The sequence below is a fragment of the Ziziphus jujuba genome, chromosome 10 (assembly GCF_031755915.1).
Source record: "Ziziphus jujuba cultivar Dongzao chromosome 10, ASM3175591v1".
NCBI lineage: Eukaryota > Viridiplantae > Streptophyta > Magnoliopsida > Rosales > Rhamnaceae > Ziziphus > Ziziphus jujuba.
Window position 1 is genome coordinate 15,133,657 of NC_083388.1, and position 13,935 is coordinate 15,147,591.

General features: G+C 31.5%; 1 protein-coding gene across 2 annotated transcripts; it reads right to left on the reverse strand.

The window, feature by feature from the left end:
* Window positions 1-269: 269 nt before the first annotated feature.
* LOC107409384 (auxin response factor 18) lies at window positions 270-4,556 on the reverse strand. 2 transcript variants are annotated; one of them, XM_048469007.2, is made up of 5 exons: window positions 3,938-4,556; window positions 2,466-3,804; window positions 919-1,829; window positions 681-746; window positions 270-569 (listed from the first exon to the last, which is right to left on the reverse strand). In XM_048469007.2, the coding sequence occupies exons 2-5, from the start codon at window positions 3,594-3,596 to the stop codon at window positions 488-490; spliced, it is 2,190 nt and encodes a 729-aa protein (XP_048324964.2). In that variant the 5' UTR covers window positions 3,597-3,804; window positions 3,938-4,556; the 3' UTR covers window positions 270-487. The 2 variants fall into 2 exon arrangements, with proteins under 2 accessions (XP_048324964.2, XP_048324963.2); XM_048469006.2 differs by having other exon boundaries at window positions 2,466-4,556.
* Between the last annotated feature and the right edge of the window lie 9,379 nt (window positions 4,557-13,935).

Here is a 13,935-nt window from a genome sequence, read left to right on the forward strand (position 1 = left end):
TCCCGCAATTCACCAATGCAACCCAAAATAGACCAACTTGCCAAACAGCATTTATCATTCATAATATATGAAGCAACCAACATGGTGTTCACATGTTTTATGCACTTCAAGATCCACACTGGTTGTGAGGTTCTTAACTAATTCATAAATATCACCAGCACTAGCTTTCCTTTTCTCTCAACAGCATAGCGAAAATATAAATTGGTAATGAAAAAGATAAAACAAATTTCAGAGACTATTTATGTCGTACAAGCATTGAAAATGAGTAGTTCATCGTAATAGCAAGCAACAATGTTCATTTAAAGCATTATATACTTACACCACAAACACCCAAAAAAAAAAAAAAAAAAGAAAAAGAGTACCAAAGCAAAATGTCATGAATCAAAGACTTTTTGAGTTAATATCCAGTTTTCCCTAGTAAATTAAAACCCTTCAAACAAAAGTTTAAAATACTCTCAACATCTAGCCTCGAGTGCTTACATAAAGACTAAGCAAATATGCTCAGAGGACCAGTCTTACTTGATGCACCTAGTCCATTTTCAGCATTCCGAATCCCTGTGACCCATGTCCTGCAAAACAATTTTTTCAACCTTTGAATCAAAGATTGTTCATAACCCATCACATTTACTTTGGTAAATATAAGTCATGCATTGAGTGATCGAAGTTGATTTTTCCGTTACCTTCCAATATTGTTGCTGCCTGAATCTGTTAGAATCGTCAGCCTTTTTGCAGTTTTCATAAAATCGCTGCAACAAAAACAAGAGGAAAAACATAAGGAAATTGCTTTAAATATAAAGCCAATGAGACTAAATTCATTTGAAATTGCAGGCAAAATGACATGTAGATTCATTTAACAAAACCAAATTGATAATATCTTACAGGTTGAACAAGCGATAATGAAGTATTCATAAGCAATACCTGAACGGTTCATCTCCTGTTTGTCTAAGAGCACCGCTTGCATCACGGTAAAGAACGTGGCTCAGCATCTCTGATCTTTCTATTCCAAACATGTTGGCCAACCTCATATATAGCTCTTCATAAGAGCCCAAAACAGAGAGGTCAAGAGTCCTCCCCACATCCTCCGACTCCATGAATACCTTGCAATGACCGGTATCAAGTCCTAATTCAGCCGCTTGTAAACCTTGATTCCATGAAAACCCAGGACTTGATGATTTTTCTGATGAAACCTGCTGCTCAAGTGTGGATCCGGAGCCATCAGAAAGAAACTTGGCTCTTTCTGAAATCTCGTCTGTTGAATTTTTCCCACTAAGAACTTGTGAGACTGTCACAGTGGAATTGCCATGAGAGATTTGCTGCTCGGTGAGTATAGGTTGACCAAAGAGTAAAAACTTGTGTTTCTTTACACTATCCGACTTCTCCAATTTCGGACTAGAATTCCCCATTGTTAGCAAGCAAGATAGGCCACTATCGTTGCTATTCGTGCGGCCTGTCATGATCCCATTAGAAATTCTAGAATGTTGATTGAACTGCTGGAAACTGGAGGAAAACAGCCCTGACTGCAGCTTGTTGTTAAGGTGGAGATGTGATAAAGATAATCCAAATTGGGTTTGCCTGGCTCCCTGTATGCCTGCAGGAGTGTTATCAGGTAGACAACACAAGGGGCTGCTGGGCCCAAGGGGGTTGCCTGAAAACGATGGCACGGTGAATTGACCATCGAGAGTAAAGTCTGGGTGTTGCAGGAGCCGCAACTTCTTTCGTGGTGGTGAAAGAGATGACAAGTGGACAAGGGGCATGTTAGATACCAATTCAATCAACCATGGGCTTACACGCTTTACGTTTTGTAGCAAGTCTGGTTCATCCCATGTCACCTGCAACATTGCGGATTTTAAATCAGATTTAAACAGAAGGTGATTACAAAGAGGCGATTTATTTTGTGTACAGCTCTTTTGAACAATCATCTAAACAGTTGCACATAACAATCAAGATGGAGACACGTACATACGATTACCCCCCAAAAAAAAACTGAAAAAAAAAAACACTTTGCTAGGGGAACATAGCCACCTATGTAATGAGTTTCAACTTCCCAAATAAAGCAAATTGTGGGCATTTAAGAAGTTCCCAGGGATATAATCTTAACAGAAACAGGACTCAGCATTTCAGACCACAATTACAGCCATACCAAAATCAAAAAATGGGAGATCAAAGACCAAAATAAGAACTTAACCAGGAACCAAATAATTAGAGAACAAAAAACGTAGCGGGAAATGAAAATATAAAGCAGGTAGTTGCAGCAGCCGAAGCTAACAACAGGGTAACTAAAAGTGCCAAAAAAATATTACCGTTATCAAACATATGCAGAATATACAGAAAAATTAAATCTGAAGATACCACGAAATCAAGAGAATCACATATAAATAGTCCAAAAAAAGAAACATTAAAATCCAGGGAAAAATAGCAAAACAGGACAAAGAGACAGAGATAGCGAGAGAGATAAGGAATTACACCTGAAGAAGCCGCCATGGAGAATTAGGCCAGCGGATTGGATCAGCAACCTGAACAGAGGCTACGGTTCCCATGAACCAGCTAATCCTGGAGGAATCCTCAGTTTCAAATGCCATCTTGAACCTCATCCCAGAGCACCACTGGATCCTCATTGCCGCTCTCACCGCCGAGGCCTTAACACAGAACTCCGGAGTACTTGCTCTCGGATAGTACACCACCTCGAACGGCTGCCCTTTCGCCGCCATAGCCGCAGCCTCCACAACAGCTTCAGGCCTCACCCTGCCGCCACCGGGGATCGAATTCCCACACCCATTCCTCATCATCAGCTTGTTCTCTTCCTCCCTCAACAGCATAGAGAATCCACCATATGACGAAACGCAGCTTCCGGGATTCCGTTTCCAACCGGAAGGAGATAGGGATTCCGGCCCACCACCGCCGCCGGCGCCGACGATACCTCTCTTGGCCCGCCTAATCCCGACGCAGAGATCACCATTATCGGCCCTGAGGAAGACGATGGAATCGCCGGCGACGAGTTTCTTCTGGTTGACGAAGGTGCTCCAGCCGGTGGTCAGCAAATGTCGGCGGGGTGTTCCTCGGTAAATGTGCCTGAACTTCCAGATTTCACCGTGGACGTCCTTGGCTATGACGGTCTGGACCGGAGGGTCGGCGGAGTAATCCAAACGCGGGAAGATCGTCTCCGCGCAGTATCTGGGAACGGAGAAACCCCCACCATTGTTGGCGTCGGATTGGGTCAGTGTCTTCGCGAAAGAAGCTGGTTTTTCGGGGTTTTCGTCGGAACCACCACCAGCACCCAAAACTCCATCTCCGCCAACGCCGACGCCGAGTCCGACTTCGCAATTGAGCTCGTTGTTTCCCAGAGGAACCAGCTTTATCTTGGAGAAGACCTCGTCGGTTTCTGGGTCCGCCATGAATTTCACGGCGGCGACACGGCAGAGAATGAGCGCCGGAATACGGTGGGGGGCGGCGGAGGAGAAATCTACGTTTGTCTGGGCGTGCTCGGCGTGGCCTTGAGGGAAGTAGAAGACTTTGGAGTTCACCGGAGGCATGTGAACCATCCCTCCTGCACATGCGTGCCATAGCTGCGGATCCAAGCTTTTTTCTGCTTCCTTCATCTCAGAAGCTCTCCTTTTTCTCTTTTACGGTTGTGATTTTGTTGTCGTCGTTGTTGGTTCTTCCACAGCAATAATAACAAAAAAGCCTCTTTTACTTCTAATTCATGAAGATGACGATGAACATCCTCGACAAAGCCGCTTTTTTTTTTTTCCCCCCCCTTTTTTTTTTTTTTTCCGCAAGTTGATTCTGCTTCAGTAAATGCTCTAACTAAACCCAACAAACAAAAAAAGAAATAAAAAAAGATCCACAATTAGTTAAACAAATACAAGCCCACTGCATTAAATTCTAAGTATATTTTGTAAGAATCGCTAAAATTCCCTTTCTTTTTCTAAAATTTTACCTTTTGTTAGATGCAATAGGAATATTACAAATGTTGCAGTGAAAAGCCAAAAAAAAAAAAAAAAAAAAAGTCCAATTCTTCCACGCTACAAGATCAGCTTCTTTGAATACTTGTTCGTCTTCCAGGTAAGATCCAGATTTGAAAAAAGCTTCAGTCTTTCAGTCCAAGCCTCTGATTCGGACAAAACCCAGAAATGGAACAGCCCAACAACAACAACAACAACAAGTATGACAACAGCAACAACAACTTAATCTTCTTCAATTAATTTCTAAGACACTCTCAGGCGCCAAAAAGGTATAATCACTGTCTCTGTCTAATAGAAAACCCAATCAAACAGCATCAGATTAGATTCCCAATTGTGGAATCTCTTTTTTTGCTCTCTGTCTTCCTTTTTTCCACTCAAAAAACTTTTGCAGTCTTTGAATGAATCAGTGAAACTTTCCATGCAACAGAGTAATAGAACTGAGGTTTTTTTTTTCTTTTTTTCTTTTTTTCTTTTTTTCTTTTAAAGATCAGGATAATAGTATTACCTGCTTCATTTTCATTGCTAGACTCCAAATACTTTTTAATACCCTTCTCGTCCTTTTTTTGATGGGTTATGTGTATATATATAAATATTTTGTTTTTTGGGTTCCGAGATCTGAAAATTGAATTCTCTCCCTCACGAACCGAAACAAAAACAAATCTTAAAAAACAAAAAAAAAAAAAAAAAAAAATATCTCTAAAACTCGTTTTTTTGTATCATCTCGGGAAACAATAATGCACAATATCACGAGAATTACAACACAGTTAATAAAATAAGTGAAAAAATAGTACTTTTTGGACTGCTCTGAAAATCAGAGCAGTCATAAATAGAAGCAGACAAACTTAACCCTTTGGTAAATAATAGAGGATTTATTATTATTATTTTTTCCAAAGGGACCCAATAGGAGCGCGTGGGGTAAAATTGCGGATATACTATTGGTCCGTGGTTTTCAGGCGCATAAAAGGAAAAGTAATTGGTTTTGGTGGATCGGCGATTTTATGGTCGGGAAGACGAGGAGAAAAATGAGAGAAAGTATTTTAATAAAGAGATTGAAAGGCTTTGGGTTTTGTGGCCGTCTTTGAGTATATATGACTCTTTAACAAATATATAGAGGGAGTGTTTTTATTAATTATTGGACCTTTTGCTTAAATGCTATCTACCTCTTACTGACAAAAAACAGTGAGATGGACCTCCTCTTTTGGGTAACTACCCTATTCTGTTTCTTTTCCAACTTGTTCATTTTGACACTGTTTTTGGATTTTTTCTTTTTTTTTATAATTTATTTTTAGGGGTTTGTTTGGGATCCCAATTGTCAAAGCCTATCGTATTGTGGCATTTCAGCAACTTTCCCTGCTTGAAGGCTACAGCTTTTTATTCTTGGTGGTGCTACGTACGGTGGCCTAAAGAAATTTGAAGTGTCCCGTATATTTTCTGTCAAGATTTAATTTAAAAAAAAAAAAAAAAAAAAAAAGATAAGCGGGGAAAGTTAGAAAAGTCTATTATTATTTGACCAATGAATGAGATAAGCTTTGGTCCCTTTGGAAGCAAATTGACCCGAAAAAAACAAGGTTTCAGTTAATATGAGGATTCAGCCTATGACTCGTGTCCTTGAAATATTCTTATCCAACAAGAAAGAATAGAGCAACTTGGTCTCGTATCTCATTTTATATTTTTTCTTTTTGATCCAAGTTTCTCCTTTTAGTTTGATATGGAATTTTATGCAGATATGTATTATATATTTTGATACTGCTCAAGTGAAAAGATATGTTCAATAGTTGATTTTGTTGCACATTTACGAAAAAAGCAAATAGTACAATTCAGTATAACCCGTTCTAATTTAGTATAACCATTTTGGTTGACGTAACATGAGTCATGTTATAATGGGAGACTTCTTATAATGGGAGACTCGTCCTAAATCAATCATATAATTTTATCATTAGAATTTTTTATATCAATTTTTTAAATACTTTAAAAGTTAAAATTAAGATTTAAGAATGCGTTAATAGTTATTTGAGTTCATTTATTTTTTTTTTTTTAAAGAAATTCATATAGGATTCACTTTATTCGTATATGGTTTTATTATTCTCTAACCTATAAATTTATATAAAATATAGGTTTACTATCTCACTAATTCACGTTAAGATTAGTAATGCTCAGAGAAAAAAAAAATTAAGATTAGTAATGCATTTTAAGATACAAACCATTGATGTGATAAAGGAGGTAGTGATATTTAAACCATAAGATTGACTTAGTGTGGCCTTAACTATATATATATATATATATATATTTTTAATTACATTGCCATATTCTAATTTTATAAAATTCTCATTTTGGAACATCACAAAATCAGTTAGAATGTCACCCATCTCGAACAATTTTTTTTTTAAATAAAAATGATTCTAGTAATTGGTTTAACCAACAATCGAAGATAAAATCATCTACATTTTGTTGGGTGTCATCAATTGTATTGTCTACATATAGTTTTGATATGTTAAGAACATAGTTTCATTTTATGTTAAACACATATTGATATATCAATTGTTAAATGTTACTACTAATCAAAGTAGGATTTCAGTTTTAAATTATTAATTATATCACACGGTTAGTACTTATATACATCTTTAAATGGTCAAATGGGAACATAATTTAGAAGAATGCTTTTAATGTAATCCATTATTAGGTTGAATTTTAATTTTCTATTGCTAACATGGAATGTTAAGGTCTATTTAGGTTATTAAATTTCTAAGTTGATCAAAATATAATTTTAAAGGTTAAACATATTTAAATCCCATATTTGTTATATATTTTGCACTTTATTATGCAAACTACAAAAAGTTTCATATTACCCCTTCAACTGTTGGTTTCCATCGCTTTAGTTCAATATGTAATTTGGACGGATGAATTTAGTGAAATCAATCATACATAATTGATTTAACTTTATTGGAAAATTGTTTTCTTCTACTTTCATTTCATGTGTTAACTGATGTGTGTATGCGTAATTTTGTCAAATCATAAGAAAAATTGCATGATGACAAATATGATTTAAAAAAAAAAAAAAAAAGAAAGGAGAAAAGAATAGTTTAGTGACCAATCTAACATTTTTTTAATTTGAAATGCAAAGTGTAAAAATTGTAATAGTTCAGAATGGTAAAGTGAAATCCATCCTAATTGTAGTTTATTGGAAAACTTCTTACCTTTTTCAACATGATTTTTGTTATAGGCGGAAAAAATATTGTAAATATACCATAATAGAACTAATGAACTATTTGTATAATTTCCTGTTTATTAGGCTCTATTGGACATTTTATATCGAGCTCAAAAGGTTATTATAAGTTTTTTTTTAAACTAATTCTCCTACACCTTTACCCTTTTTCCATTTACTCTCAAACTCCATTGCGATATTCCTAGCAGCAATATTTACAAAAGCTATCTTGAAGAAAATTCATTTTTCCTCCTTCTATCTCTGTGAAAACAAAATCAAAATATGAAGAAAGTGCTCGAAGAAAATCTAACCCGTTAACGCTTGAAGAAAAGCCAATCAAAATCCAACCCGTTAATGCTTGAAGAAAAGCCAATCACTATCAAAGGAGAGCCGGATTTTCTTCAAGCATTTTTTCATTACATCTTAATTTTGATTTTCACAAAGATGGGAGTAGGACAGATTTTGTATATTTTTTCTTGGGAAATCACCAAAAAGTCAAGAGTAAATGGAAAAAAGTAAAGGTGTGGGTGTAAATAAATAAAAGCCCCTCGATCAAAGTTGTATTAGTTATAAATAACTCAGGTCAATATAAGTTGTTTAATAGAACCGTATATGTATTATTATGTCATATATATAGTGAGTTAAAATCCATATCAAATTAACCTGTCGGTTTAATTTTTTTTTTTTTTTTAATGAATGTTAAATTACTTTAAAGATTTAGATCTAAAAATATAACAATTTATATGTTATGGCCCTGTATAGGCATAGTGCAATATTGAAAACCTATATAAGTAAATTGAATTCTATATAACCCAACAAACCACTTATGCAAATTTTAAATTTAAACTTTTAAAACAATTTAACAACAAATAAAAAAAATTTTATAGTAAAGTTTTAATATCGATCTTGTTGTGAATTTTATTTTATATATAGAGAATAAGCCTCGTATTAGGAAATTCTTGATTTAATCAAATTAGAAATGCTTATGTAACAATGGTTTAACCATAGAATAAAATGCTAATTAATAGAGTAAATGCATTTTATATGAAGTATCAAAGTTATGCTATTTATGACCTATTTTTTTATTTTGGCAAATAAAGCTTTAAAGTTTCAAAATCATTGCAAATTATCTAATTTCTAATTGTGATGTTAAAATTAACAGTGTTAACGTCCGCATAACGTCTCGTTAACATCAAAATTAATTTTTAGAAATAAAAATATTTTTTTTATAAAAAATACATTTATTATTTTTCGATTCTGCAGTTTTTTTTTTATTTGGACAATTACATACATTCGTTTTTTATTTAAATTAAAATACTCACAATCATATTTAAATATTTTTGGATTTAAAATTAGATAAAAAATTAAAATTAAAATAAAATAATTTTTTGATCCAATAAAATAATTTTATTAGACCAAAATTTAAAAATATTTTTTTATGCCCAAATAAAAAAATATACATAAATACCAAAAATCAAAAAATAAAATAATTTTTGAGAGATTAAAAATTAAATTTTTTTTTGAAAAAAGATACATTTCTTATTTTTTTCATTTTATAGACCAAAAAAAAAAGAAAAAAAAAATCCCAAAATGATCTAATTTTTTTTTCATTTGACCAAATGAATTATAAACCAAAATACTAATATAAAAATGAATATGATCTATTTTTCCATTTTTGAAAAAATTTCCATTTGACCAAAAAATAATCATTCAAAACGAAAAATAAAAATTAGACCCAAAAGAAAAATGGAGGCCATTTTTCCATTTTTGAATTTTTTTTTCATTTTTCCATTTTTCTTTTTTTTTTCCTCCCTCTTAATTTATAAAATGGTCTTTGTTTTTCAAAAAAAATACTTTTATTTTTTAATTTTGGTCTAATTTTTATTTATGAAATTTGGTTTAATTATTTTTAATTTTTGGTCTAATAAAACTATTTTTAAACCAAAAATTCCAATTTTATTCTTATTTTTATTTTTGGTCTAATTTTATCTTTAAAAATATTTAATTATGATTTTTGGTATTTTAATTTAAATAAAAAAGAAATGGATATAATTTTACAAATAAAAATAAGTATAAAATTGAAAATAACAAATGTATTTTTTTCAACCTTTTTTAAAAGCTTTATTTTTTAAAAAAAAAATTATTTTTTAATTTTTGTTCTAATTTTTATTTTGGTATTTTAGTCCTTTTTTTTCGGCATAGAATAATTTTTTTATGTACTTTGATCTAGTAAAATTATTTTTACTTGACCAAAAATTCCAAATTTTTTAATTTTATTTTTATCAAATTTTAGGTTTAAAAATATTTAATTATGATTATGGATATTTTAATTTAAATAAATAAAAAATGAATGGATACAATTTTTTCAAATAAAAAAACCATAAATATGAATTGGAAATATAACAAATATATTTTTTTTCTTTTTTAAATATTTTTTATTTTTGAAATAGTTATGGTACCAGTATAATGTCATATTGACATTACCATCTTTAATTTTAATACTATTGTTAAAATTTGAATCAATTTGCAACCATTTTGAAATTTCAAGGCTTAATGGGCACAAGTAAATAATTCAAGAGCAAAATCACACAATCCTAACATTTCAAAATACTAAAGTGTAGTTTGTCCTAATTCATATTTGAATTAAAATTTAAAACCATATATGGGTTGTAACAACATTTAACATCTACCACGTAATCATTTTTAATTTAATGAAATGGGAAAATTCATCTATATATATATATATATATACACACACACACCCAAAATATTGACTTTTATGTGTACTATTCATTTATATACTATCGAACGGAGGATCACAATATTACAGCCCTTATTTACCAAATAAACAAAAAAGGCAATATTACAGCCCTTGCCTAGTAAAAACCAATTTTGTTTGAACCTTGATTAAATGCTCCATTGGCAATCCACCTTTTGAAAAAATTAGATCTAAATAGTCCATGAAAGAAACATACTTATTGTTGGTCTTGCAGTGTAATTAAAATCACAAGATTAGAATATTCTAAAACTTCTAGTTAGAACATTTCTTTTTATTGATGAAATAGCTAGAATGTTTCAGAAGATTAGCATATAGAATGTTTTAAAAGTACTATAGTTAATTTCGGTCCTTTTTTTTTTTGGATGATTATAGTTAATTTCTTTACAGTCCAACATTAGTCATGTTTCTTTCAAAAGATTAGCATTTGAATATATAGTTAATTTCAGTCCATAATGTACAAAGAAGATGGCGACCCTCGTTACCAAAAATAAATAAAGAAAAGCGCTACCCCATTATCTCGTGTATAATCACCAAAATCACAAGATTGGTAATATCATATTGATTTTGCTTGGAAATCTCCTTGTACTAATTATTATGTAAGCAAAACATTTTGGGAAAATATTTATCCAAAAAGAAAACATTTTGGGAAAGGCTGGCCAGCTAGCTAGTTTAGCTAGACAAAAGACAATAAAGGGTCACTACCCCAACGGTAAATTTCTTTCGCCATTTATCGTTTATGAAACCCTTAAAATGTATTAAAATGTAAGTTGAATACTTTCTAATCTTTTTTTTTTTTTTTAATTTTTTTCGGGTGATTCTTCCTTTAATATTTTTCTTTTCCTTTCCACGCACCCTTTTAAATATATGTATCAAATTTTGACTGTGGACTAAACCTTTAGTGTATAACAACCCTCTTAAAATGTACAAAGCTTGAGTTGAGAGCAAAATGTTTTTGGTTACATAAAAAGGACAAGTAACAACAACACCAACACCAGCACCAACAACAACAAAAACATGGGGAAAAAACCACCAAACCTTTTTAAACCCACTTGTCCACATTATCTTAAGCATAATTTTTAGATGTATATGTGAATCTTGTTGTCATTATAGATATATATATATATATATATATATGTATGTATGTATATATTACCAATTAAGCACATAAATAAACAAATAAATAATTTTCCCATTAAAAAAGATGAGACTGGAAAGGCTTTTAAATCGGTGGGACAACAACATCGATACCGACATATCATATCAAGACATGAGACAGTTCAAGAGGAACTTCATAATTGTTACCCATAAAAACGAAAGAGGGCCTCCTAACATGCTTTCTTTAAACTACAAGACAAAACCTTATTAGGGGGAAAAAAAAAAAAACTATATGATGGAGAATATAGATTGGTTGGATAGGAATCAACATTGATACTTAACGCACACAGCCAAAATAACCTTGTTGGGATATACATTATATTCAATACTCTCTCTCTCTCTCTCTCTCTCTCTCTATATATATATATATATGTGTGTGTGTGTGTGTATCTATAGCTTTTATTAATGGGACAAACATCAAATTACTAAGGTGGGTTTTTATATTCAAGCAAAAAAAAAAAAGAAAAAAAAAGAAAAAAAAAAGGTTTTCATAATTTGTATTTCAATATGTCTTATCTTGTGGCGGAGCCTATATATCTTATTGCTATTAGCGTACAAATTGCCGTCCCTTAGCCAGGCCAAACCAGCCCCCAATGGGGCAGGCTTCATTTATGGTGTGGATCTACGTGGGTTCTGGTTTGCTCCCATAAGGTGGTCCTTCAAGAAACTGATCCTATTAGTTTTAGGGATAGAAAAATAAAATAAATAAAGGGTGTTTTTTTGGTGATAAAAATAAATAAAGGGTTTAAACTTGTTTGCCGACGATATTTATTATTATTATTATTATTATTATTATTATTATTATTTACAGATTTTGATTCATCAATCAACATTTTGATACTTGTCAAGGTTTTAATAATTGTGGGTCATGGTTTTTATGACACATATTTGTGTTTTTTGAAAACACTTTGCTTCCTATTCACTTGTCACATTATTGACACATCAACAAGACATGAAAATGGTAATTAAAAGTAATGGCCCATAAAATTAAAAGCATCTGTACCATGAGAAAAACTCAAAAATAAAACTTTTGAGTTGTCTCTAAGGGACAGATAAAGTGACAAAATGTCACTTTTCAATATGACCCAATTTGGATCAAAACCATCACATGTATTTTGTTACTTGATAAAACACTTTTCAAGCAAAAGAAATTTTAATCTCTTTATATATACAAGAGTTTTAATATATGGCAAATTAGAATTCACCCAAAAAAAAAAAAAGAAAAGAAAGGGATTTTAGAATTTTGGATTCAACATTAATTGGCAAAATAAAATTTAGGTGCATACTGCTAACCTTCTTGAGCTAGCTAATCGTTGAATAATTACATATTAAAAAGAGTGACACTGTAACAGTATTTTTAAGGTAGAGTTTGACAAATTAAGAAACCATTAATTACACTTTAATTGTAAGTAATCAAATCATCTACTTTAGAGCAAAACCAAATTACACATGCATGCATATTAATTAAACCTTATTTTAGGCCAACAGGGCCTTTTTTTTTTTTTTTTTTTTTGGGTCTCAATTTCCTCGTCTGCAAAAACTCGCCGAATTAAAGAAAATAATAAATAAATAAACGTCTTCTTTATAGGTTTGGCCCCTGAAGAACGACAACCCAGCTGACGCCACTGGACTGTCGCTGCCAGAAAGTAAAAAGAAGAAAAAAAAAATTTCAAAACATTTTCAGATCCTTTGGATCAGCGTTTGTCGCTTAAGAACTCAGTCTGCTAAAATGCGCCAAGTGCGCGTTTTAACTTCGGGGTTCGTCACCTTTCTTTCTTTTTTTTTTTTTTTTTTTTGGCTGCCAGAGTAGCACAGTTTGACAGCTAGAGACAACCCATGAGGCTCTGAGGTCGTACAAGTTGACCTGTGTGTGACTTGGCAGTTTGATGTGTAGACGTGTCATCATCAGGTGGTGTTAATCACAAAATGTGAATTTTTTTTTTTTTTTTTCATGATGCTGATGCTGATGCTGGTGATGTGGACGTTTCGATGCCATTGTTGTGGGCCCCTAAAAAACCTATCGAAACAGCCCAGGAATCTCTGTCGTTGTGTTCTCACTTCACTTCTCGGATATCCACACATGATTCCCGACTCGGGCTGAGTTGACTCTTTTTTTTTTCCCCGATTTAGTGGCTTTTTATTTTTTTAATTTTAATAAAATTACATTTTTAGCCTTTCATAACTGTATATTTTACGCTTTTAAATTTTAATTTATTGCATTTAACTCATTTATTTTTTTGTTTAGCTCGTTCAATTTAGTATAGAAAGATATTAAAATATAATTGTTTTAAAATGAAAAATACTATTTATCATTGATAATGATAGTTTTCAAAGGAATCTATATGTTATTTAATATTTTAAAGATATGTTTGATATTAAAAATACATGTAAAAATATAATAGCTATTTCATAGATTTAATTATTCTTTTATTTGGTATATTTTTAATTTCAAAAATATATATTTCATATAAAATACATACTTTCTCAATTTAAGGAATAATTATTCTTTTTAAAAAGTTTAAAATTTATATTTTTTTCATTTCAAAGATAAACATATTTATCATATTAAAAATATGTTTAATCTATATTGATCATTCTATATTAAAAATATAAAAATAACAATAAAATTTGACTTTTAATTAATTTTCACCAACTTTTATATATTTTTTGAAAGAAAAAAATATGGGGAAAGTTTCCATACTAGACTTTTTAAAATAATCTAAGTCATATAATTAATATAATCAAAAAGTCTACATTAATCTATTTGAAAATCCTTAAATCCTTCTATCTTTTATTCGATTAATTTATTGGAATGAAAATATTATTTCTCTCTCCTC